The sequence below is a fragment of the Lampetra fluviatilis genome, chromosome 9 (assembly GCF_964198595.1).
Source record: "Lampetra fluviatilis chromosome 9, kcLamFluv1.1, whole genome shotgun sequence".
Taxonomy (NCBI): domain Eukaryota; kingdom Metazoa; phylum Chordata; class Hyperoartia; order Petromyzontiformes; family Petromyzontidae; genus Lampetra; species Lampetra fluviatilis.
The window spans coordinates 869,162-896,394 of NC_136283.1; the positions used below are offsets into that span (position 1 = coordinate 869,162).

The window sequence follows — 27,233 nt, forward strand, 5'->3', positions numbered from 1 at the left end:
GTGTGTGTGTGTGTGATGCGGTAGAGAGATGTGTGTGTGTGTGTGATGCGGTAGAGATGTGTGTGTGTGTGATGCGGTAGAGAGATGTGTGTGTGTGTGATGCAGTAGAGAGATGTGTGTGTGTGTGATGCGGTAGAGAGATGTGTGTGATGCGGTAGATAGATGTGTGTGTGTGTGATGCGGTAGAGATGTGTGTGTGTGTGATGCGGTAGAGAGATGTGTGTGTGTGTGATGCGGTAGAGAGGTGTGTGTGTGTGTGATGCGGTAGAGATGTGTGTGTGTGTGTGATGCGGTAGAGATGTGTGTGTGTGTGTGTGATGCGGTAGAGGTGTGTGTGTGTGTGTGTGATGCGGTAGATATATGTGTGTGTGTGTGTGATGCGGTAGATAGATGTGTGTGTGTGTGTGATGCGGTAGAGAGATGTGTGTGTGTGTGTGGATGCGGTAGAGATGTGTGTGTGTGTGTGATGCGGTAGAGAGATGTGTGTGTGTGTGTGTGATGCGGTAGAGAGATGTGTGTGATGTGGCAGAGATGTGTGTGTGATGTGGCAGAGATGTGTGTGTGATGCGGTAGAGATGTGTGTGTGATGCGGTAGAGATGTGTGTGTGTGTGATGCGGTAGAGAGATGTGTGTGATGCGGTAGATAGATGTGTGTGTGTGTGTGATGCGGTAGAGATGTGTGTGTGTGTGTGATGCGGTAGAGAGATGTGTGTGTGTGTGTGATGCGGTAGAGATGTGTGTGTGTGTGTGATGCGGTAGAGATGTGTGTGTGTGATGCGGTAGAGATGCGTGTGTGTGATGCGGTAGAGATGTGTGTATGTGTGTGATGCGGTAGAGATGTGTGTGTGTGTGTGATGCGGTAGAGATGTGTGTGTGTGTGTGTGATGCGGTAGAGAGATGTGTGTGTGTGTGTGTGATGCGGTAGAGAGATGTGTGTGTGTGTGTGATGCGGTAGAGATGTGTGTGTGTGATGCGGTGTCTCCGGGTCCACGTGCTTGACGTGTCCCCAGATCCCCACGTCTCCGTGTGACCCCCAAAGACAGACACAGACCCCCCCCCCGTCCAGCCTTAATAGAGACTTGGGGCATTACCAGCACCACCCTGATCACCAACAATCAATATCGTGACCCCCACCGCCAAATTCGACCTCCAACCACCACCACCACGACCACCACCACCACGACCACCACCATCACGACCACCACCATCACGACCACCACCACCACGACCACCACCATCACGACCACCACCATCACGACCACCACCATGACCACCACCACGACCACCACCACGACCACGACCACCACCATCACGACCACCACCACCACGACCACCACCACGACCACCACCACGACCACCACCACGACCACCACCACGACCACCATTACGACCACCACCACGACCACCACGACCACCACCACGACCTCCAACCACCACCACGACCACCACCACCACCACCACGACCACCACGACCACCACCACCACCACGACCACCACCACCATCACGACCACCACCACCACCACGACCACCACCATCACGACCACCACCACCACGACCACCACCACGACCACCACCACGACCACCACCACGACCACCACCACGACCACCATTACGACCACCACCACGACCACCACCACGACCACCACGACCACCACCACCACGACCTCCAACCACCACCACGACCACCACCACCACGACCTCCAACCACCACCACGACCACCACCACCACCACCACGACCACCACCACCATCACGACCACCACCACGACCACCACCACCATCACGACCACCTCCCCGTTGCGCCTTTGCGTCTTTCGCACTGCGTGAGGAAATTCATTTCGCACGTTATTTATTTATTTGTCGCGGTCCTTTCTCCCCGTGTGTCTCTCTCTCTCCTTGTCTCTCTCTCTCCCCGTGTGTCTCTCTCTGTGTCTTTCTCTCTCTTTGTCTCTCTCCCCGTGTGTGTCTCTCTCTCTGTGTCTCTCTCTCTCTCCCCGTGTCTCTCTCTCTCCCCCCGTGTGTCTCTCTCTCGCTCTCCCCGTCTTTCTCTCCCTGTCCCTCTGTCTCTCTCCCCGTGTCTTTCTCTCTCGCTCTCCCCGTATTTCTCTCCCCCTGTGTGTGTCTCTCTCTATCGCTCTCCCCGTCTTTCTCTCTCTCTCTCCCCGTGTGCGCCCACAGCTGTCTGCGCGCTTTTTCCGTTCAGTTTAATTGCCCAGCGCCCGCGGGAATTGAGTGCGAGCGAGAGAGGGGGGGGAGTGTGTACGTGTGTATGTGGGGATCGGTGGCGCTGCAGTTAGCACGCTGCGCGATAAACCTGGCCACCCGAGTTCGATTCTCGCCCACGGCCACCGATGCCAGTAACGATTATCTGAACCGGTCCTGGGCCTTCCCTAGGTCGACTCAGCCTCAAAGGAGTACCTGGTGCGGTGTGTAGTCATCGCGACTGGGGAGACAAAGGCGTCCAGACGTGGTGCTGCCCACTCGCTGGCAGAACTTGCCCTTGACAGTCTGTACAGGGGATCTGTATCTCGGTGTGGGTGCGATGGATGTATGTCTGTTAAACTTCTTTCGCACCGTACGTAGCCAGCCGTGCGAGAGATGGGAGAGTGTCAGTGTCTGAGTGTGTGTGTTCCCAGGTGCGTGTGTAGGTGTGGCCTCAAGGTGCACCTAGCCTGGCACAAACGTGATGACGTCACCACCACTTTATGACGAACACCGCTTGTTATGTCATTGCAAGGGTGCGTGTGTGTGCGCACGTGAGTTTGTGTGTGGTCATATAGCGCGTAGTTGGTGCGTGTGGCAGTTAGTTAGTCGTAGAGGGTACGTGCGTGTGCGTGCAACCCCTCCTGGGACTCCCCTAGGTCGACTCGGCCTCGAATGAGTACCTGGTGCGGTGTTTTAACATTGCCACTAGGGAGACAAAGGCGGTCGGGCGAGGTGCTGGGCACCCACCCCCTTTCGTGTTCCGTGCAGGCCTTCAAAGGTGATCACTAACAGCACTTGCCCCAACAGTCTGTTTAGACTATATGGGTATCTTTGTCTTTGTAGTAGCAATACCCCCCCCTCTTCCCCAGGTCCCCCTGGTCCCCATCCCCTTATCTCCCTTCACCACTCGCCACAGCATCCTCCCACCACTCGCCCCCTCCCCCCGCCCTCAACCCACTCCACAGCATTTCCCTGCCCAACTCGTGCACTCGTCCTGGGAATGTGGAGTTTCCGTCACTCGGGCTCCTCACGCGTTTGCTTTGACCACCTGCGTTGTTTTTTTTTGGGGGGAGGAGCGAAATCGGCAGTCGTTGCTTCACTCTGCCATAGTAACGTGGAGTGCACCATTTAGCACTGGAAGATATGCATCTAACTATGCATCTATAGCGTACGTCATCAAATATCACCGTCAACGCACCACCTTCACGATCCCGCATTGACCAGCGTGGTGAAGTATGGCCATGAGAAGGTGGTAAGCAGAGTGTGGACTAGTCTCCATCTCTTCGGGCTGGAGGGGGGGATAGAGCGTTGCCCCCTCGCGCAAGGCGGGCGGTTTCTCCCCCCCCCTCCCCACGCGGTATAATAAACACAAACTCATCAATCATTGGCTGAACACATCTTAGAACTAAACCCCCAAATGGAGCAGCGGCAGTGCCCTGCTGTAACGACTGCCGTGACTCAGCCTGGTGGCTCCCTTGAGCAACACATCCATCCATTCATTAATGTTGGTCAAACGTCCCACTTTGACCAGTACGGCGTGGGCAGGGAGGCCTTCATCCAGCAGTGGATTGAGAGGGCTTTGTATATTGCAGTAGTAGTAATTAATAACAAGTCATCATTATTATTATTATACTCTTCCATTAATTACACGCAGTCGCGTAGTAATCTCGCGTTGTGTACAATTTATGCAAATCGTGGTACGAGAGTGGCAGCGAGGCGGATAACTCGTGGACGAGATTCGTGCAGACGAGAGAGCGAGAGACGGGTGGCTCGCCGTCTCCGTGTTGTAAGACGCACGTGCCCCCCCCCCCCCCGTGATTGAGGACACGCTGGGGGGGGGGGGCGGAGTGAGTCTGGCGGCAGCCCGGTCGGTGCGCAGCCTGCGGCCGCCGGGAGTGTCCGTGTGGCCAGCGCGCTGCTGCTGCTGCTGCCGCTGCTGCTGCTGCTGCCGCTGCTGCTGCTGCTTGCTGCTGCTGCTGCTGCCGCTGCTGCTGCTGCTTGCTGCTGCTGCTGCTGCGCTACGGACTCGGCAGCCCGAGTTCCATTCCCGCTCACGACCAACAGTGACGAGGGTGAATGTTTGAACCGGTCCTGGGCCTCCACTTAGGTCGACTCGGCCTTAAGTGAGTCACCCGCTGCGGTGTGTAAACATCGCCACTCGGGAGACAAAGGCGGCCCGGGCGTGGGGCTGGCCACCCACCCACGCGCCCTCGTGCGCCGTGCCGGCCTTCATATCCTCGCTAGCAGCACTTGCCCCAGCAGTCTGGTCGGGCTATATGGGGGATCTTTGTGTGTGCTCCACGCGTTCTACGCCAGTGCTCACGCACATCTGCGCGCCTGTGCTCTTGGCAGCGCCGCGTGTTTCGCCCCCCCCCACCCCCCGCTGCCGACCCCCCCCCCTCCTCCCCCCTCTCTGTGTTTTCAATTCCGCGAGGCTGGCGCTGGGAGCGGCGCGCGCACGGGACGCGCGTGCTCGAGCGCGCGCTGGCAGATTTAGGGGCAGCGGGGAGACGGGTGGGGGGGGGCCCGGGGGGGGGGTCCGTGGGAGGTGGTGGGGGGGGGCTGCTGCTGCTGCTTCCCTCCAAGCTCGCCACGTTCCTCCTCTTTCTCTCTCTGTCGCAAGCCCAGCATATATAATAACGGTGATTATAATAATACAGTACAGCAAGTGGGTTTGTGAACTCGTCCGTTTAGTGGAGTGTCAAGTGTTGCCGTTGTCCTCTCGAATGTGCTGCGCAGAGGGGGGGGGGGGGGGAGCGGTGGAGGGGGGAGGAGGCTTTCATCTAGCAGTGGATGGACCATGGCTTTACAAACTTGTCATTAGTGGTGCGTGCCTCTGGGGCAGTGCGGAGATGATGAGCCAGGCTGCCGCAGTCGTCACCCTCATATTTAACTATTTTTATTTATCAAAAAGAAAAAAAAAATTATCTCTCCAAGTTTTGCGTTCAACTCGGTCCTGCTGTTCGCCGCGGCAGATGCTGTCTGAATTTCCGCCGATCTGGCTCGGGATGGCGAACCTTCTTGCTGCACTGCCATCTCCCGGCCATCCCACCTCGCAGCCCACGTGGGGTTTTTGGGAGAGACTTTTTGTTTGTTGTTGCAAATCTCATCACTGTGTGATCCACCAACCCTTACCCTCCAGTCGTTATAGTCGTAATAAGAATAATGAACACAATTTATAGCGCGAGCAGATTTCAGAAATTGAAATCAAGGTGGAATTGATGGCTTCAGAGGTGCGGAGTCCTTCGTATGCCCAGCTGAACAGGTTAGATCCTCAACCGGGTTAGAGCCTGAACCAGGTGAGAACCTGAACCAGGTGAGAGCCTGAACCAGGTGAGAGACTGAACCAGGTGAGATACTGAACCAGGTGAGAGCCTGAACCAGGTAAGATCTTGAACCAGGTGAGAGTCTGAACCAGATGAGAGACTGAACCAGGTTAGAGCCTGAACCATGTGAGAGTCTGAACCAGGTGAGAGACTGAACCAGGTGAGAGACTGAACCAGGTGAGAGTCTGAACCAGGTGAGAGACTGAACCAGGTGAGAGTCTGAACCAGGTGAGAGACTGAACCAGGTGAGAGTCTGAACCAGGTGAGAGTCTGAACCAGGTGAGAGCCTGATACAGGTGAGAGTCTGAACCAGGTGAGAGCCTGAACCAGGTGAGAGCCTGAACCAGGTGAGAGCCTGAACCAGGTGAGAGATTGAACCAGGTAAGATCTTGAACCAGGTGAGAGTCTGAACCAGGTGAGAGTCTGAACCAGGTGAGAGCCTGAACCAGGTGAGAGCCTGAACCAGGTGAGAGATTGAACCAGGTAAGATCTTGAACCAGGTGAGAGTCTGAACCAGGTGAGAGCCTGAACCAGGTGAGAGCCTGAACCAGGTGAGAGCCTGAACCAGGTGAGAGATTGAACCAGGTAAGATCTTGAACCAGGTGAGAGCCTGAACCAGGTGAGAGATTGAACCAGGTGAGAGATTGAACCAGGTGAGAGTCTGAACCAGGTGAGAGCCTGAACCAGGTGAGAGCCTGAGCCAGGTGAGAGCCTGAACCAGGTGAGAGCCTGATCCTTGAGCTGCAGGTGAGCCCGAGTGTGTTGTGCGCGCCACCACGTCTGTCGCTCTGATCTCGTCTCCGTCACGCGCTGAGTTCCCTCCGGATGATCCGGGGTTGTGGATTAACCTCGCTCGCCGTGGGGGGGTAGGGGGAGGGGCGGGAATAAATACTGTACAGTACTGTGCTGGAATGAGTCGCCCCCCCCCCCGTCTCGTGTCGGGGTTGATCACGTGCTGCTCCTCACTCGTCGACGGCGTCGGCGCCACTCACGTGACCGAGGGATCACTCCCGATGGGCCCCGCTGCCTGTGCACAGCTACAACTACATAGACACCTCACGTCCCTCTGTTGTGCACAGCTACAACTACATAGACACCTCGCGTCTCTCTGTTGTGCACAGCTACAACTACATAGACACCTCGCGTCTCTCTGCCTGTGTGTGGTCTTATCTGCACCACCCTCTCCCTCCCTCGCTGCCAAAGGTCTTACAATAACCTTGCTCAATTCAAGAACCGTGTGAAGTCCTTACGTGGTATTACAATTCTAATAATCTATTACAATTGTAATTATCTATGACAATTGCAGTAATCTATATGAATTGTAATACTATTCTTTAACGAGCCCACGCGTTGAATCGTAAACATATTACGACTGTAATTGTATTAAGAAGTGCTGCTCGTGGCTCAGCGCTAGAGAGAGCCGGCAGCTCGCAATCGGAAGGTGGTCATGAGTTGGAATCCCTGTTGTGGGATTTGACTCGGCCCATCATCATCACCAATCCCTCCAGAGTCGATGAAACTCGCACGACTTGTTAAAGAACTCAACTGTGCGTTGTCCCTGCGGATAAACTCTACGGAATGTGGAATTTCCGTCGCTGGCTCAAGAGCCGTAAACCGGTCATCAGTGCTCATTTGAGCAGGAAATCACCGTGAGTGCTGTTTGTTGCTGACCGTTTGGCGTCTTAGGCCCCTGATGCTGCTGTGCCCGTGAACATCTCGGTAGAGGGCGCTCTGAGTTCATGCCAGCCCCACGTGGTGTTGAGGAGCTGGTGACAGTAAGGGGATTCCACTTCTTGGCGGCAGCAGCAGCAGCAGCGCGAACAGCAGCGACGCTGCAAATGTGAGCGCCAGCTTCGTGCGTTGTCGAGATCATCAGCGCAGCGTGGCCGCCTTCCTCCACCACCACTTGCGGGTGGGGTGGTGGGCGGGTGGCAGGAACAGTCACTGTGAAGCAAACTTTAACCGAACGGTGAACGCCGAACGGAACGAGTCTAGAGCTCGTGTCTAAAGCTCACGTCTAGAGCGCACTCTGCTCGGGCTCACACCCCTCCCCTCCCCGTCTTCATTTAGGGGGGAGGGGCGGTATTGTGTAACGTGGCCACGAGGGTTCGTTATCCCGGCGCGGCAGGTGACACGGTGCGAGGGCAAGTTTTGTTTAAATCTGCGCGCCCCTCTCCACTCCTCCAGCCTCGCCGCCTCTGTGCCACCCAGCCGGCAGGAGTTGAAGTGGCCTCATCTGCCGCTGCGTGTGTGCTGGTGGGATGGAGTGTGGCCACTCGCGCCCCTTCCCCGCACCTCCGATGAGCACGGTTGGCTATGTACGGTGGCGAAAGAAGTGAAACATTCGTACGTTTGGTCGGCGTTGGAAGTAATAGGCCAAACACCACTGGAGAAGGGCCCCTGTAGAACTCCCGCTGGCGGAGGCCCTTCCGCCAGCATTGGCGTGAGCGAGAAATTGCAGGGCTGCACCTTTACCCGTTGCACACATTGCTACGTGACAGCCCGCCGTCACTCCACTGCTGGATGAGAGCGATAATAGTTGTACGTGTAACCAATACTGCAAACATTATAACTCAAATAAACATCACCTGTTTGGGGAAAATCAACAACAACAACCACACCGAGCGGAATGCCACTTGTCCAGGAATAAACAAAACAGCTCTCCAATCTGCGTGTTTATAGGTTTGTAAAATATTTAACTCCGCAGGAATCTGTCGTGAATCATAATCGATGCCCCCCCCCGCCGCTCCCTTCGCGGCTACGCGGCAGAGTGCACAGAGGGTGGGGCCCGGGGGGGGGGGTGCGTGGCTCTTTGTTGGAGCCAAATGTGTGAGCGACTTGAGTGTGGGCAGTGCCAAACGCGTCCCCAGCACGCGGCTCGGCAGTGGAACGATGCCGGCCCGCCTTCCGTCTCCGCGAGCCTCCTCGTGCCAACTTGTTCCGAGCAGCCTCCGCCTCGGCCTCCCCCCTGTCTCCCTGTACCACGCCATGACGTCGTCATCATCATCACCGCCGCCATCGTGAGACGAGGCCTGTCCACTGCCAGTTGAAAACCTCACTCATCCGGCACGGTCCTGCGATGGCGCAATCCATCTCGCTCGCTCCTGCACACGAAGCGGTTTCATCGCTCCATCTCCACAGTGGTCGTCCTCGTGACTCTCCCCTGCCACCGCGTGCCACACCGTGCCACACCGTGCCATATGCCACCACATGAGATCTGTGTACGCGAGGGCACCCGTTGTGAACTTCCCACTGCGGGGCCAAGGTCTCTCCCATCCCTCCTTCGACCGGACTTGCTTGTGTCAAGTCGTAGCCTCTGGAGACTAAAGTCTTGCTGCTGCTACTGTTGCTGCTGTTGCTGCTGCTGCAGCTGTCGCTGCTGCTGCTGCCGCGTGATTCTGCATCACGGGACGCACGACGGGCGACTCGGTCCGTGTCCAGATCCCTGCCTCTCACTTCCTGAAATTCACGCCCGCTCCTTCCTCATTAGCCAGCGCCCCCTCACCTCCTCCCCCCCCACCTCTCCCCTCCCCCCCTCTCCCCTCACCTCTCCCCCCACCTCGCCCCCCCTCACCTCACCTCTCCCCCACCTCTCCCCTAACTCTGCCTGATATTTCGCGTCTCCTCTCAGCTCACTTTCTCCTTACCTCTCACGGTCCCCTTGCCGCCTTCAGCTCTCCCCTCTCCTCTGCCTGCCGTCTCCTCTCACTGTGCCCACCGCGGCTCACGTCTCCCCTGCCCCCCGCGAGGGCACGCTGCTCTCCACTCCCTCTCCACTCTCTCTCTCTTATCACTCCCTCTCCCTTCTCTTTTGTTTACGATCAGAGGAAACAAGAAGATGCTCGGTGTAGTCGGCACTTTGCTTCGTTCATCATTTCGTTTTTTTTTTCAATGCTTTGCTTTATGTACCCCCCCCCCCCCTTTTTAAATGAAATATTTCACAAAAGATTTCACGCTCTGCTCTCTCTCATTGCTCTCTCGCCGTGCACCAACTCCTCCTCTCTGGTTTAGCCCTCGCCCTCAGTCTCTCTGTCTCTCTCAGTCTCTCTGGTTTAGCCCTCGCCCTCTCTCTCTCTCAGTCTCTCTCTGCTCCTCTCACCCTACTGCTCTCCAGTTCCTCTGCCAGTGTTCTTTCTCTCTCCCTCTCTCCCCCTTCTCCCCTTCCACCCCTCCCCTTCCACCCCCCCGCGCGGACCGCCGTGCCGTGTAATTAGCGCGGCGGACCGCGATTAACGAGGGGAATCGTCTCGGCCTGCCATTTACTCTCCCTCCCTCGCTCCCTCGCTCACATCCCATTCGGCTCGCCCCCCCCCCCTCTCACTCTCTCTCTCTCGAATGCACGCAGACTCGCCCTCAGTCTCACAAACATGCACTCCCCCCTCCCTCTCTCACTCCCTCCTCCCTCCCGCACTCCCCCCCTCCCTCCCGCACTCCCCCCTCCCTCTCGCACTCCCCCCCTCCCTCTCGCACTCCCCCCTCCCTCTCTCACTCCCTCCTCCCTCCCGCACTCCCCCCCCCTCCCCTCCCCCGCACTCACCCCCTCCCTCTCGCACTCCCCCCTCCCTCTCGCACTCCTCCCTCCCTCTCTCACTCCCCCCCTCCCTCCCGCACTCCCCCCCTCCCTCCCGCACTCCCCCCTCCCTCTCTCACTCCCCCCTCCCTCCCGCACTCCCCCCTCCCTCCCGCACTCCCCCCTCCCTCTCGCACTCCCCTCTCTCACTCCCCCCTCCCTCCCGCACTCCCCCCTCCCTCTCGCCCTCCCCCCTCCCTCTCGCACTCCCCCTCTCTCACTCCCCCCTCCCTCTCTCACTCCCCCTCCCTCCCGCACTCCCCCCTCCCTCCGCACTCCCCCCTCCCTCCCGCACTCCCCCCCTCCCCTCCCGCACTCCCCCTCCCCTCTCTCACCTCCCCCCCCCCTCCCTCCCGCACTCCCCCCCTCCCTCCCGCACTCCTCCCTCTCGCCCTCCCCCCTCCCCTCTCCGCACTCCCCTCTCTCACTCCCCCCTCCCTCTCTCACTCCCCCCTCCCTCCCGGCACTCCCCCTGCCTCCCTCTCTCACTCCCCCTCCCTCCCGCACTCCCCACCTCTCCTCCCGCACTCCCCCCTCCCTCTCGCCCTCCCCCCCTCCCTCTCGCACTCCCCTCTCTCACTCCCCCCTCCCTCTCTCACTCCCCCACCTCCCTCCCGCACTCCCCCCTCCCTCCCGCACTCCCCCCTCCCTCCCGCACTCCCTCCCGCACTCCCCCCTTCCTCTCTCACTCCCCCCTCCCTCCCGCACTCCCCCCTCCCTCCCGCACTCCCCCCTCCCTCCCGCACTTCCCCCTCCCTCCCGCACTCCCCCCTCCCTCCCGCACTCCCCCCCTCCCTCCCGCACTCCCCCCTCCCTCTCTCACTCCCCCCTCCCTCCCGCACTTCCCCCTCCCTCCCGCACTCCCCCCTCCTCCCGCACTCCCCCCTCCCTCTCGCCCTCCCCCCCTCCCTCTCGCACTCCCCTCTCTCACTCCCCCTCCCTCTCTCACTCCCCCCTCCCTCCCGCACTCCCCCCTCCCTCTCTCACTCCCCCTCCCTCCCGCACTCCCCCCTCCCTCCCGCACTCCCCCCCCTCCCTCCCGCACTCCCCCCTTCCTCTCTCACTCCTCCCTCCCTCCCGCACTCCCCCCTCCCTCCCGCACTCCCCCCTCCCTCTCTCACTCCTCCCTCCCTCCCGCACTCCCCCCTCCCTCCCGCACTCCCCCCTCCCTCCCGCACTCCCCCCTCCCTCCCGCACTCCCCCCTCCCTCTCTCACTCCCCCCTCCCTCCCGCACTCCCCCCTCCCTCCCGCACTCCCCCTCCCTCCCGCACTCCCCCCCCTCCCTCTCGCCCTCCCCCCTCCCTCTCGCACTCCCCTCTCTCACTCCCCCCTCCCTCCCGCACTCCCCCCTCCCTCCCGCACTCCCCCCTCCCTCCCGCACTACCCCCCTCCCTCTCTCACTCCCCCCTCCCTCCCGCACTCCCCCCTCCCTCCCGCACTCCCCCCTCCCTCTCGCCCTCCCCCCTCCCTCTCGCACTCCCCTCTCTCACTCCCCCTCCCTCTCTCACTCCCCCCTCCCTCCCGCACTCCCCCTCCCTCCCGCACTCCCCCCTCCCTCCCGCACTCCCCCCTCCCTCCCGCACTCCCCCCTCCCTCTCTCACTCCCCCCTCCCTCCCGCACTCCCCCCTCCCTCCCGCACTCCTCCCTCTCGCCCTCCCCCCCTCCCTCTCGCACTCCCCTCTCTCACTCCCCCCTCCCTCTCTTCACTCCCCCCTCCCTCCCGCACTCCCCCCTCCCTCCCGCACTCCCCCCTCCCTCTCTCACTCCCCCCTCCTCCCGCACTCCCCCCTCCCTCCCGCACTCCCCCTCCCTCTCGCCCTCCCCCCCTCCTCCTCTCGCACTCCCCTCTCTCACTCCCCCCTCCCTCTCTCACTCCCCCCTCCCTCCGCACTCCCCCTCCCTCCCGCACTCCCCCCTCCCTCCCGCACTCCCTCCCGCACTCCCCCCTTCCTCTCTCACTCCCCCCTCCTCCCGCACTCCCCCCTCCCTCCCGCACTCCCCCCTCCCTCCCGCACTTCCCCCTCCCTCCCGCACTCCCCCCTCCCTCCCGCACTCCCCCCTCCCTCCCGCCACTCCCCCCTCCCTCTCTCACTCCCCCCTCCCTCCCGCACTTCCCCCTCCCTCCCGCACTCCCCCCTCCTCCCGCACTCCCCCTCCCTCTCGCCCTCCCCCCTCCCTCTCGCATCCCCTCTCTCATCCCCCTCCCTCTCTCACTCCCCCTCCCTCCCGCACTCCCCCCTCCTCTCTCACTCCCCCTCCCTCCCGCACTCCCCCTCCCTCCCGCACTCCCCCCTCCCTCCCGCACTCCCCCCTCCTCTCTCACTCCTCCCTCCCTCCCGCACCTACCCCCTCCCTCCCGCACTCCCCCCTCCTCTCTCACTCCTCCCTCCCTCCCGCACTCCCCCCTCCCTCCCGCACCTCCCCCCTCCCTCCCGCACTCCCCCCCCTCCTCCCGCACTCCCCCCTCCCTCTCTCACTCCCCCTCCCTCCCGCACTCCCCCCTCCCTCCCGCACTCCCCCCTCCCTCCCCGCACTCCCCCCTCCCTCTCGCCCTCCCCCCCTCCCTCTCGCACTCCCCTCTCTCACTCCCACCCCCCTCCCTCCCGCACTCCCCCCTCCCTCCCGCACTCCCCCCCTCCCTCCCGCACTCCCCCTCCCTCTCTCACTCCCCCCTCCCTCCCGCACTCCCCCCTCCCTCCCGCACTCCCCCCTCCCTCTCTCACTCCCCCCTCCCTCCCGCACTCCCCCCTCCCTCCCGCACTCACCCCCTCCCTCTCTCACTCCCCCCTCCTCCCGCACTCCCCCCTCCCTCCCGCACTTCCCCCCTCCCTCCCGCACTCCCCCTCCCTCCCGTACTCCCCCCCTCCCTCCCGCACTCCCCTTGCACTCCCTTTCTCTCAACAGCTCACGCACATATTTCTTCTCACATTCTCACAAATGCTGCTCCTCACACACTGCAAGCAACAAGACCCCCCGTATAGCCGTAAGGACTGTTGGGGCAGTGCTGTTCGTCAGCACGGCACACGAGGAATTTGATGGTCAGCACCACGTCTGACCGCCTTGGTCTCCCCATACCTTGGCGATGTTTACACACCACTCCAGGAACTTATTTGAGGTTGGGTCAACCTAGGGGAGGCCCAGGACCGGTTCAGATAATCGTCACTGGGGTTCGTAGCGCATTGCGCTCAGCAACTAACACTACCGCTCCCCACTTACTCACACACCCTCACACACATACACCCTCACACACATACACCCTCACACACACACACCCTCACACACACACCCTCCTCACACACACACCCTCTCACACACTCTCACACACCCACACCCTCACACACCCTCTCACACACACACCCTCACACACCCTCACACACCCTCTCACACACACACACCCTCTCACACACACACACACCCTCTCACACACACACACCCTCTCACACAAAGACAGATCCCCCCCCCCCCCCGTATAGATTTAACAGACGTGTGGGGCAAGTGCTGTTAGCGATCACCTATGAAGGCCGACACGGCACACGCACACACGTCTCTCTCACACACGCATCTACTCACACTCACACACACATCTACTCACACTCACTCACGCATCTACTCACACACACATCTACTCACACTCACTCACGCATCTACTCACACACACATCTACTCACACTCACGCACGCATCTACACACACGCATATACTCACACTCACACACGCATATACTCACGCATATACTCACACTCACTCACGCATCTACTCACACACACATCTACTCACACTCACTCACGCATCTACTCACACACGAATCTACTCACACTCACTCACGCATCTACTCACACACACATCTACTCACACTCACTCACGCATCTACACACACACGCATATACTCACACTCACACACGCATATACTCACGCATATACTCACACTCACGCATCTACTCACACACACATCTACTCACACTCACTCACGCAGCATCTACTCACACCCGCATCTACTCACACTCACACACGCATATACTCACACTCACACACGCATATACTCACACTCACATATACTCACACTCACACACACATCTACTCACACACGCATATACTCACACACACATCTACTCACACTCACTCACGCATCTACTCACACACACATCTACTCACACTCACACACTGCATATACTCACACTCACCTCACGCATCTACTCACACACACATCTACTCACACTCACTCACGCATCTACTCACACACGCATCTACTCACACTCACTCACGCATCTACTCACACACACATCTACTCACACTCACGCATCTACACACACACGCATATACTCACACTCACACACGCATATACTCACACTCACACACGCATCTACTCACACACACATCTACTCACACTCACTCACGCATCTACACACACACGCATATACTCACACTCACACACGCATATACTCACGCATATACTCACACTCACTCACGCATCTACTCACACACACATCTACTCACACTCACACACGCATATACTCACACTCACACACGCATATACTCACACTCACACACGCATATACTCACACTCACATATACTCACACTCACACACACATCTACTCACACACGCATATACTCACACACACATCTACTCACACTCACTCACGCATCTACTCACACACACATCTACTCACACTCACACACGCATATACTCACACTCACACACGCATCTACTCACACTCACACACGCATATACTCACACTCACATATACTCACACTCACACACGCATATACTCACACACGCATATACTCACACTCACATATACTCACACTCACACACGCATATACTCACACTCACACACGCATCTACTCACACTCACACACGCATATACTCACACACGCATCTACTCACACTCACACACGCATATACTCACACTCACACACGCATATACTCACACACGCCCTTACACACGCCCTTACACACACCCTTACACACACGCACGTAAGCCCGGGGGGGGGGGGTGGGCGAGGGGGGGGGTGGCCGTGTTAATCTCTCGGGGCGCAGCTTCTTCGCTCGGCGCCGCTCTCCGCTCATTAAACCCCCTCGCTAATTCGCTTAACCCCTTCCCTGCCTCCCCGCCTCGCCGCCTCGCTCCGCGCCTCTCCCCCGCGCGCTCTCTCCACGCTTTCATCTCTTCCCGCGAACGCCTCTCGTGTTGTCTCTGCAATTACCCAGAGCATTAGCGCTCACCTCTCTCCCTCCTTAATTGAAGCTCTTCCCCTTTCTCTCTCTCTCTCTCCACGTGTCTCTCTCGCTCTGGTTACCCCCCTCCTCTCTCTCCACGTGTCTCAAACTCTCTGTGGGTTTCTCTCTCTCCCCGTGTCCGTGTGGTTCTCTCTTTCTGTCTCCCCCGCGTTTCTCTCCCCGTGTCTCTGTGGTTCTCTCTCGCCCCGTGTCTCTAATGCTATTTTTCTCTGTCTCTCCAATGTCTCTCTCTTCCCACGTCTCTCTCTGCCTGATTCTCCCTCTGTGGTTCTCGCCCCCCCCCCTCCCGGTTCTCTCTCTCTCCCCGCATGTCTCTCTCTAATGATGGAGCGCCTCCCGCTTCTAAGCGTGGCCTGGCAACCACAGTGCCACCGCCTCTCTCATGGGGCATTTCCGAGCCAAGGGCATTCTTGTGCCAAGGCATTAGTGAGGGCATTTGCCTTGCCAAGGTCATGATCACACTGAGGGCATTTACCCAGAGCATTTCTGAGCCAAGGGCATTGCGGGGGGCATTGCCGCGTGCCAAGGGCATTACTCAGACAGGGCATTTGCCGAGGGAAAATTCTAAGCCAAGGGCATTCTCTATCCGATTGCATTGTTGAGCCGAGGATATTACCAAGCTAAAGGGCATTACTGAGAAGTGGGCATTTTAAAAGTGGTCTCATGCATGCTGTAATATTGTAGAAGTATACATGTGTGTGTCTGTGAGTGTGTACACGTGTGTGTGTGTACGCACGCGAGCACGTGTGTGTGTACGTGTGTGTGTACGTGTGTACGTGTGTGTGTGTACGCCCGCGTGTGTGTGTACGTGTGTGTACGTGTGTACGCGTGTGTGTGTGTGTACGTGTGTGTGTACGTGTGTGTGTACGTGTGTACGTGTGTACGTGTGTACGTGTGTACGTGTGTGTGTACGTGTGTACGTGTGTGTACGTGTGTATGTGTGTGTACGCACGCCCGCGTGTTGCCCGCCTTTCGGCGCGGCTCGTTATCGGGGGTGGCGCCGGGCGGGGGGGGGCTCTCTCCTGGCGCGGCTCCAGTGCGCGATCAATCTTAATTCCATTTGGAGGCCGTTACGAGCTGCGCGATTAAATTAAAAACAAAGCGGCAAAATATGAGCGGCGCTCTCCGCACGGGGGGGCAGGAAGGGTTTTTTGGGGGGGGCGGGAGGGGAGGGATTTTTGGGGGGACAACCCCGTGTGATGTGGGGGACCCTTCCCCCCCTCCCCCCTAAAACTCTGACATTTAACTTGCGAGTCGACATTGGTGAGTGCACAAGCACTTGTGTGTGTTTTGTTTCAGCGGGGAAGTGTTGGCGGGGTTGGGGTTGTAGGGATGGAACCAAACAGGGTGCGGTAAATCCGGATTCGTGTGAATCTGTGAATCTTTCGTGGGGGGGGGGGTGTCCTCTAACGCGTTGCTCCCCCTGGGTATTGTTCTCGCTTTGGGCCGGCCGGTATCGGAGGTCACGGAACTCCCCACCACCGCGACCGCCAACCAAGGGGGGTTGCCAGGTGCTGGAGCCGCGTGGTGCTGCGAGCTGTGGGGCAGGACACGGTGCCGAGTGTCACCGCCCGCCGCGCGCGTCTTGGGGTTTCTCCGCGATCACCGGTTCCATCCGGACACGACGCCAAACGCCGGTTGTGGTATCGCCCCAAATATTCCCGATGATCGCCACGCAAAACACGTTTGGTTGCGATGACAAAGCAGCAGCAGCATCTCCCCCCACTACCTCCTGAGAACTCTACACGTAACCCCCTACCAAGACAAAGATCCCCCGTATAGCCTTAACATACTTTTAGGGCAAGTGCTATTCGCGAGTACCTATAATGACAGCCTTTGTCTCTTTAGTGGCGATTATTACACACCACACCGGGTACTCGTGTGAGGCCGGGTCAGCCTCGCGGAGGCCCAGGACGGGCTCTGTTCATCTTAGACGAGCTTCAGATAATCGTCACTGGTGTTGGCCGCGAGCCGGAATCGAACTCGGGTGGCCGAGTTTGTAGCTCAGCGGGCTAACCACTGCGCCACCGCTCCCCTGCCTCCACCACTTCCGAGACCAATACTGCTGATCCAGCCTGACCATCTCCCTCGCACCTCCACACACACCCCGCCCTCCGCCTACACCTGCCTCGCCCTGCCCACGCCTTGCCTGGTCACGTGGGAGGTGACGGCGTGACGAGCGGTACCTGACAACGCAGTCCCCCCTCAAACCCTCCGCACCCCCCTCACTCCGCCTCACCCCTCCCCGCGGTAAAACAAACTCCGTGTGCGCGCGGGTGGCAAGCGAGTGGCCGAGTGGCCGAAGGGATGCGCGAGCGATCTCGGCGAGTGGGGGGGGAGGTCGTTGCGTCGATGCCGGCGAGGGAATCATTTTCACTGCAATCTTCCCCCACCCCTACCCCCCTCTTCCCCCTCCCCCTTCTTCCTCCTCCATCTGCGCTTCTCTCTCCCTCCCCAACCTCGCTTCGTGTTTTTCTTTCTGCCCCCCCCCTCCCATAGCCCCGCCCCTCCCCCACAGCCCCGCCCCCTCCCCCAGGCCGGGCGCTAAAATGCGCAATTTCTCTGCTCGTTCCGTTCGCTCCTCGCCCCGCTCCGATTTCCATCCCCCGCATCCCCCTCCCCCTCATCCCCCGGCTCCCCCTCCTCCCTCCCCCCTCCCCCTCCAGGCCTGCCGCGCGAACTGCCCCCCCCCCCACGAAGTGCCCCCCGCCCCATGCCTCACATCCGAGCGCCGACCTCCTAAACGCATCCTTTACGATGCGTTTAGACCACGCTCACAAAATACTGCAATAAAATATCACACTCCCAACCTTCCACACACACACAGCGATGTATATAGAACGGCTCGCAAACATATTTAATACCACACGAGATAAATACGACACTTAGAAAATGACCGCACGTGCAACATACCACAACAGCGCACTCAGACAAGACGCAGCACTCACAAAACACTCGCCACGACACTAAAACTACAACCACAGAACAGCGTCAGGCACACGCCAGAGCTCGCTCACAGCAGAGCTTGCACGAGTGCTGATGTTTTCGACGCCGTAGCAGGTACTCATTTTTCAGGCCGAGTTGACCTAGAGTCCTAGACGGTCAGCAGAACCCCTGAACACAGAGGACAAAGATCACCCGTACAGTCTTAACAGACTTTTAGGGCAAGCGCTGTTAGCGACGAGCAGCTATGAAGGCCGGCACGGCACACGAGGGGTGGGTGGCCGGGACCACGCCCGGCCGCCTTTGTCTCCCCAGTGGCGATGTTTACACGCCGGGCCACGTACTCATTTAGAGGCTGAGTTTACCTAGGGGAGGCCCATGACCGATTCAGATAAAAGTCATTGGTGTTGGCGGTGAGCAGGAATCAAACTCGGGTCGCCAGATTCGTAGTGCAATGCGCTAACCGCGAAACTACTGCTTCCCACCAGAACACACACACACACAGGCAGACAGACACACAGGCAGACAGACACACAGGCAGACAGACACACAGGCAGACACACACAGGCAGACAGACACAGGCACACACACAGGCAGACACACAGGCAGACACAGGCAGACAGACACAGGCAGGCAGACACACACACAGGCAGACACACACAGGCACACACACGCAGGCACACACACAGGCAGACACACACACAGCCAGAACACACACAGGCACACACACACACATTGTAACTCTCAGTCTCACATCCACACACGCAGGCAGACACACACACACACACAGGCAGGCAGACACACACACAGGCAGACACACACAGGCACACACACACAGGCACACACACAGGCAGACACACACACACATTGTAACTCTCAGTCCCGCATCCACACACACAGGCAGACACACACACAGGCAGACACACACACAGGCAGACACACACACACACACACAGGCACACACACACAGGCACACACACACACATTGTAACTCTCAGTCCCACATCCACACACACAGGCAGACACACACACACACACAGGCACACACACACAGGCACACACACACACACATTGTAACTCTCAGTCCCACATCCACACACAGAGGCAGACACACACACAGGCAGACACACAGGCACACAGTCCCACATCCACACACGTGCAGGTTTATGGAACACGGCAGACTCGACCACACGTGAATTCGCGCGCGTCAACACACGCACGTGCGCACAAAGATACAGACGAAGATCACCCGTGTAGCCTTGCATACTTTTTGGGGCAAGTCCTCTTAGCGAGTACCTATTAAGGCCGGCATTGCACTCGAGGGGTGGGTGGCGAACATCACACCCGGCCGCCTTTGTATCTCCAATGCTGTCGTTTACACATCGCACCGGGTACTCCATTTAAGGCTGAATTGACCTAATGGAGGCCCGTGACAGTTAAAATATTCACTGTCGCCATTATTGGTTGTGAGCGGGAATCTAACTCGGGATGTCGCGGACCACGACACTTCCAACTCCCCTTTCACACAGCCACAGAGACACACACAGGCAACCACACAAAACACACATTCACACACACACAGACACACAGGCAACCATACAAAACACGCACATCCACACACATTCTCACACACACAGGCAACCACACAAAACACGCACATTCACACACACACAGGCAACCACACATTCACACATTCACACACGTTCTCACACACACAGGCAACCATACAAAACACGCACATCCACACATACACAGGCAACCAAACATTCACACACAGACACACAGGCAACCATACAAAACACGCACATCCACACACACACAGGCAACCACACATTCACACACAGACACACACACACACAGGCAACCACACACAGAGACACACACACATCCACACACACACATCCACACACACACACAGAGACACACACACAGGCAACCATACAAAACACGCACATCCACACACATACACACACACACATCCACACACAGACACACACAGAGACACACACAGAGACACACACGGGCGCACGCACCGTGCGCGCGCGAGCGCAGGCAATTTCCGCTGCAATTTTTCGTGCTCTGCCCCCCGCCCCCTCCCATGCCTCCTCCCCCCCACCCCAACAATTCACCCTCCCCTCCCCCCCGATTCCACTCCCTCCCCACTCCCTCCCCCTACCGCGCCGCTCATAATTGATCGCTGCAGCTCTCCTCCCCCTCTCGTCACGGCTCCCGTCTCCCTCCTCCTCCTCCCCCGCCTTCATCTCTACAACTCCACATCCATCCTCCCTCTCTATTGCTCAGCAGCAGCAGCAGTCGCCATGGTCTACCCACTGCTGGATAAGAGCCTCACCCAGGCCACCGCCATTCCTTCGTTTCTCGGCGCGTATTTTCCATGGTCGCCGCTTATCGATCCGTAGCGGCGGGCGCGTGACTCCAGGCCGCGGCCACAGCGAGATGCGTTACTGATGTGGTGTGCCGGGTTCGGACAGGACCCCGGCTGACAATTGTCGGAGTTGGTCGCTCCGTCTCCCCAGTGGACACCCTCTCAGGCTCTCTTGTTCGTGGTGTTTTTAACCTTCGAGATTTCTTTGAAAAAAATCCGCTTGTTCCGATAAATATTTGAAAGGAAATGTTGCGTGAATGTTTTTGTTTGGTTGTGCTTTCGATGTTCTCGTTCATTTGTTGTTGTTGCTGCTGTTTCGTGTGGAGCCTATGGGAGGTCACACGGGGGAGGCAGAGTGAGGCTCCCACACTCCCCGCACCACCCCGTTGCACGCTCAGTCACCGGTTGCAGTCTCCTCGACTCTCCCTTCCATGTTATCGTCTCCATCTCCCTAATCTCCTTGGATCTCCCTCCTCCCAACAGGCCCCGATTTCTCCCTCCATCTCCCTCCATCTCCCTACATCTCCCTACAGCTCCCTCCTTCCTACAGCTCCTCACATCGCTCTCCTACCCGTCTCGTCTTGTCCCCATCTTGATCCAGCTATCTTCACCTCCCTTCATCTCCCACCAATCCCCCTTCCCATCTCATCACCATCCCTCGCCTTCCTCCAGGACCCTGCCTCTCACTCCTTCTTCAGCTCTCGCTCTCTTCCGCGTTTCCCTCTCGGTCCAGCTCCTTGGCACTCCCCTCCATCTGTTCCCGCCATCTCTGCCTCTCCTTTCATCTGTTGTAGCCTCCCCGCCCCGGAGTGATCTCCCTCCGTCTCTATCCAAGTTCACACCCCCCACCCCCTCCCTCAGCTCCATTTCTCCTCTCTTCGCCCACCCTTTGCACTTAATATGCTCCCAATCACCTCTCATTCTCCCTTCTTCAACTCCGCTGCACTCTCCTCTCTCTCCCACGCTCTCCGGTCTCACATCCCCTCCTCTGTGCACTCTCCCGCTCTCGCTCCCCTCGTTCTCCTCTCTCATCGTCCCCGTGCAGGCCTCTGATCTCTCTCCCATTGTCTGCCACTCTCTCCCACTCTCCCATTCTCTTGCTGTCGCTCACCTCTCCCACACTCCCTCTCTCTCTCTCCCTCCGCTGCTGCCTCCCCCTCCTAATTGATTAGCTGTCAAGTAAATTAACCCCCTGCTCCCAAGCCACACCGCGCCCATTCATCAGCGGCCAGGTCACCCCCCCCCACTCGCCCGCCCCTCACCCCCCCCACTCCCCCCCCCTGCGTCGCCAGAGGAAGTCGTGTGAGGGTGACGAGTCGCCCCCCGGAGCTGATCCATCTCCCGGGTCGAGCGGATTGCTGAGGGAGGGGAACGTCGTTCAGTCTCAACGCTCCCTTCAAGCCGGGCTACTGGACACGGCGGTGGGGGGGGGGATGGAGGGGTGGGGAGACCACAACATGTAAAGTGGAGGGGTGTTGGGAGGAGGTTGACTGTCTGTGCTGCTCCAGAGCTGCTGTTGTTGTTGGGTTGTACCAAGTGTTGTTCATCACGATGTCCGACGTTTCATGACCACGTGCGGTCGGAGCAACTGCTGGAACTGTAGAAGCTCCTTGCACGCCTGCCCACAGTGTGCGAGTGGGTGCTACCATACTTTCCGAGGCGTCTTGGCCACCGTGGAAGAGTAGGCCAAATGCCGGCTCCTCAGACGGGCCGGCTCTCTAGAGCTCCCTCTAGTGGGGAGGTCCTTGTGCCAGCAGTGGCCTCAGCGCAGCAATTGCGGGGCTGCTCCTTGACCTCTCGCATTTGCCGTGGGTCAGGTTGGAACTTGACCCCCGGAGTTTGCGTGATTTAAACAAAGGCTGCTGGTTTAACGTCAGACTGGGGCTGCAGAGTGTGGAGTGGTGGGGCAGCGGTTAGCGCATCGCCGTTCTCGCTAGCAGCACGACACTTGCCCCGACAGCCTGTGTAGGCTGCGCAGGGCATCTTTGCCTGTGGTGTGCGTCTTTGTATGACTTGAACCCGCGTTGTGTTTGTCTTCCCTGTTGGTTCAGGCGCCTGTCCTGGGAGCAGCCGAAGCCATCCCTGCTGACGGTGAGTGACGCAGTATGGACCAGTTCCAGCTACGCGGAGACACTCGGAGACGCGGGGAGACACGCGGGGAGACACGCGGGGAGGCACGCGGGGAGGCACGCGGGGAGGCACGCGGGGAGGCACGCGGGGAGACACGCGGGGAGACACGCGGGGAGACACGCGGGGAGACACGCGGGGAGACACGCGGGGAGACACGCGGGGAGACACGCGGGGAGACACGCGGGGAGACACGCGGGGAGACACGCGGGGAGACACGCGGGGAGACACGCGGGGAGACACGCGGGGAGACACGCGGGGAGACACGCGGGGAGACACGCGGGGAGACACGCGGGGAGACACGCGGGGAGACACGCGGGGAGACTCCGGGAGACGCGGGGACCACCAGCAGAGAGGCACAGCTGGTGGGCTGGGTAGCTGCAGGTGTCTCTGGGTATCCACGGATGTACCCCCGTATCGGGTCTTCGGACTTCAACCACCCAATGCAGGGCTCTAGACGTGGGTGGCCGTGGCTAACAGGACCTAGTCCCCCCCCCCTCCCCCACTCCCCCGCCCCTCTCAGAGCTCTTCAGCTGTTGGGTTATTCAGGAATGGTGGCAAATGTGTCCGAGAAGCGCGTCCACGGAGCGGACGGAGCACCAACACCAGTTGGGACACAGCGGCGTGAGTGGATTCCTTGTCGTCACAACATCGTTGGAGGTGGTGGCGGCAGCTTGGGGGAAGCCTTCATCCCGCAGTGGATTGAGAATGGCCGCTGACGAAGATGATGCTTCAAGCGGCACGGTCTCTCTACGGCGGTCGTTGTTCCCACGCTCGTCTGGCAGAGCCGGGCGACGGCCGCTTCATCATCATCATCGGGGAGGGAGGGGACGTGCGGTGACGCGGTCCATCGCTTGCCACGTCCATACACGGCCCATTGTTGTGGTCACGATGGCCCCAGGTGTGTTCAACCGATGGACTCACGCCATCGGTTGAACCTGGCGCGGTTTACTTCGGCGAAGACGATCGTAGGCGTTGATGCCGTATGGAGCCCTCCCTGAAGGAGCTGCCGGCATGCGGAGCGAAACGTCGGACATCATCGCCGGTCCGACCCGACACAACACATCGGAGAGCCGGACGCCGATCAATGTCCAAACACAAAGGGGTACGGTGGTGCTGACGTCATCGTCCGTGATGACCTCTTGACCTTGGAACTTGACTGCTTCCCCAGTCACCCCGAGGATCTACTTCTGGATGGGGGGGACACGCGGGATGTGGGGGGGTGGGTGTGGAGGGGACAGCAGCACCTCGTTCTGCGCAGGGACAGCTGCCACCAGGGGGGCTCAAGTCGTCGTCGTTGTTGCTGTTTGTTAGAGGGGGGGGAGTGGTGTGGGAACAACCCCCCCCCTGTCCCCCATGCCCCCCCTGCCCCCCCCCTGCCCCCTCCTTCCCAGACCAGCCATTACAATCACTTCGTCTCTCCCCCTTTGTCGTTGCAGTGGACCAGTGGCATTACCTGCAGCAGTCCAACCACTGCTGATGACGTCACCTCCTGTCACGTGACACCGGTCGACGGTGGAGGAAGCGTGGGGCCGCTTGGGGTGGGGGGCTGCTGCTATGACGGCGTCATCCCGGGCGCTGGCGCGACGTTAGCGACGCGCACCGTTAGCGACGCGCACCTCCTCCGTCGTGATTTAATTGGCGTAGCAATCCGTACGTATTGTAGTAACTTAACTCTGGTGGTACTCGGCTGACATAGACTGCGCACCACACTCTGTTCACTCTGCGCCCCCCCCCCTCCACTGTCGTTCCATCGGTGGGGGGCTGAACAGAGGTGGACGGGGAGGGGTGGTTGGGTGGGTGGGGAGGGGTGGTTGGGTGGGGAGGGGGGCGGTTGGGGACCGTGGGGGACCGGATGGAGGCATTTACAGGGCTGCCGTGGTGTGGCTTGTGAGAGGGGGCAGACGTTCATGGTGGGGGAGACGAATTCCAGGGTGCCCCCAGCACCCCCAGCACCCCCAGCACCCCCAGCACACCCTGCACCCCCTCGGTTATTGGCTTCATGGGGCAGCACACACCCCTACACACACACCCCTACACACACACCCCTACGCACACCCCTACACACACACCCCTACGCACACCCCTACACACACACCCCTACGCACACCCCTACGCACCCACCCCTACGCACACCCCTACGCACCCCTACACACACACCCCTACACACCCACCCACCCCTACACACCCACCCCTACACACACCTACACACCCCTACACACACCTACACACCCCTACACACCCACCCCCACACACACACCCCTACACACACCCTTACACACACCCCTACACACACCCTTACACACACCCTTACACACACCCTTACACACACCTCTACACACCCACCCCTACACACCCACGCAAACCTCCACACACCCCTACACACCCCTACACACCCCTACACCCACCCCTACACACCCACTCCTACACACCCACCCCTACACACCCACCCCTACACACCCACCCCAACACACCCACCCCTACACACCCACTCACACCTCTAAACACCTCTCCACACTCAAGAGACCAGAATAGGAGTCTCATTTGCAAGAGTGACTTGGGGTCACCAACATTACAAATGCAGAGCAAATACAAAATAAAGTCGAGCAATTGGAGTAGCAGCAGCCACTGCACGAGCAATTCCACACCAGCTTGCAGATATCGTGGCAGAGTCCACACCGATGTGTGTGTGAGTCTCTCTCAGACTCACACCAATGTGTGTGAGTCTTTCTCAGACTCTAGTCCTTGGGCCTCCACACCCTGCCATGCTCCCCTGTTAGGGGTGACCAATGCTTTTATTATATTCGTACGCAAATCCAGCCCCTTTAGCACACACTGCACCCACTGGGTGCTTGGTCATCTCGGCGAGCTGGGGGTGAAGTGCCCACTGTGAAGGTGGCTGGGGCTCAACTTCATCTCGGGGGACAGGTGCCCCCCAAAAATGGGATTTTTTTTGTTTTAGCCAAAACATCATCCCGGTGTCCTCCCCACTCCCACAAATTAATATCTGAATATTTTAAATTGTTGGTTCGTTATTAATTGAATAATTGTTTAATTCCTCGGCCGGTGGATGTGCTACGATGCCGGTTGTGAGTTGTGGCACAGCGCAGTGGCAGCGTGCAGTGTGGCCAAGTAGCGTCCCTCAACCTCCTCCAACACCACCCTCTCATCCAGCAGGGTATTGACGAAGGTCCGGACATAATATATAATAATATATTAATGACTAACCAGCGTTGCTGAGTTAATGGTCTGGAGCGACTTCTTTCCCCTCTATGTTCTCTTCTCTCTTCTAACTTTCCACCCCGTCGACTGCACAGACTGCCGATGTGGACTGCACCACTCATCACGGGGGGGTCGGGGGGGGGCGGAGTGTTGGTTGACTTTCTTCTGGCTGCTCGGGCACCACGTTTTACAACCACGTGACCCCCCACGCGCGTCATAACGAGCCACGTGTTACAATGATCATAACACACGTGTCACACGTGTCACACGGACCCCTAGCACGTGTTGTAGCGGCCCGGCATGCTCTAGCGCTCGTTATGACGCGCGCGAGCGTTGTGACTGATGCTCGTGTGGCACAGCTGCTCTCGACACAATGTCGGCGGTGGATTTACCGTCGTGCCCCGCACATCGCGGGGAGGTGGGGGGATGGGTCGGAGGGAACCCCAAAAATGTAAAACCTGGTAAATAAAATTCAAACCTCACTTCGAAAGCTCGAGAATGTAAGGGCTTGCAAAGCAATGCCGACTCCTGGGGCTACCCCGCCCTGAATTAGCCCGCTATTTGGAGGATGCACCGCATTGGCCTTGCCACGTGTTCTCCACAACGTGTCAGAATCACTCCCGCACGTGTTGAGTTCACCCCCCCCCCCCCCGTCATGTCATCATTGCACCCCCATAAACTACCCCCTGCGGCCACCGTGGCAGTGTGGTTCGAGAGTTGGTGGGTGCGTCTCGTCGTCTTCCTTTGGCTCAATAAATGGACTGATACAATTACAACTCCAACTATAGCAGAGTGTGCATTGTACGGCGTGTTCGTGGCACCACGGACTCGCAGAGACACACTCACCTGGAGACCCAAGCACCTTCATCGAGACACTCACCTGGAGACCCAAGCACCTATATTAGAGATCCAAATAGTCACCTGGCGATCCAAACACTTACATAGAGACCCAGATACTCACCTGCAGACCCAAACAGTTACAAAGAGACACCCACATACGCACGTGGAGACCCACAGAATCACGTCAACACCCAGACTCGCATGGAGACTCACAGACTCGCACAAAGACCCGGAAATTCACATAGACAACCAGAGACTCGCGCACATGTGGACGTAGCGTCTGAATGTGGCCACATCTGAAGGCAGAAGCGAGGGGGGTGTTTGCTATCTAATGCAGAGGGAGGTGGTCAGTCTCAGCCAGAGGAGAAGAGGAAGG

At 58.9% G+C, this 27,233-nt stretch overlaps 1 protein-coding gene and 1 long non-coding RNA gene across 2 annotated transcripts in view; one reads left to right on the top strand and one right to left on the bottom strand.

Moving 5' to 3' along the window:
• The window catches only part of LOC144934037 (inorganic pyrophosphatase-like), a 64,615-nt gene extending 40,037 nt beyond the window's left edge, over positions 1-24,578 (top strand). Inside the window, exons 10-11 of the mRNA XM_078859398.1 lie at positions 22,720-22,759; positions 24,235-24,578. Coding sequence (XP_078715524.1) covers positions 22,720-22,759; positions 24,235-24,275 — 81 coding nt within the window. The 3' untranslated portion in view covers positions 24,276-24,578. The remainder of the gene's footprint in view (positions 1-22,719; positions 22,760-24,234) is intronic.
• A 397-nt stretch (positions 24,579-24,975) lies between these two features.
• On the bottom strand, positions 24,976-25,380 carry LOC144934092 (uncharacterized). Its single transcript, XR_013637128.1, has 3 exons — positions 25,232-25,380; positions 25,056-25,193; positions 24,976-24,999 (listed from the first exon to the last, which is right to left on the bottom strand). It is a non-coding gene; the product is annotated as an uncharacterized LOC144934092 (long non-coding RNA).
• Positions 25,381-27,233: the final 1,853 nt, after the last annotated feature.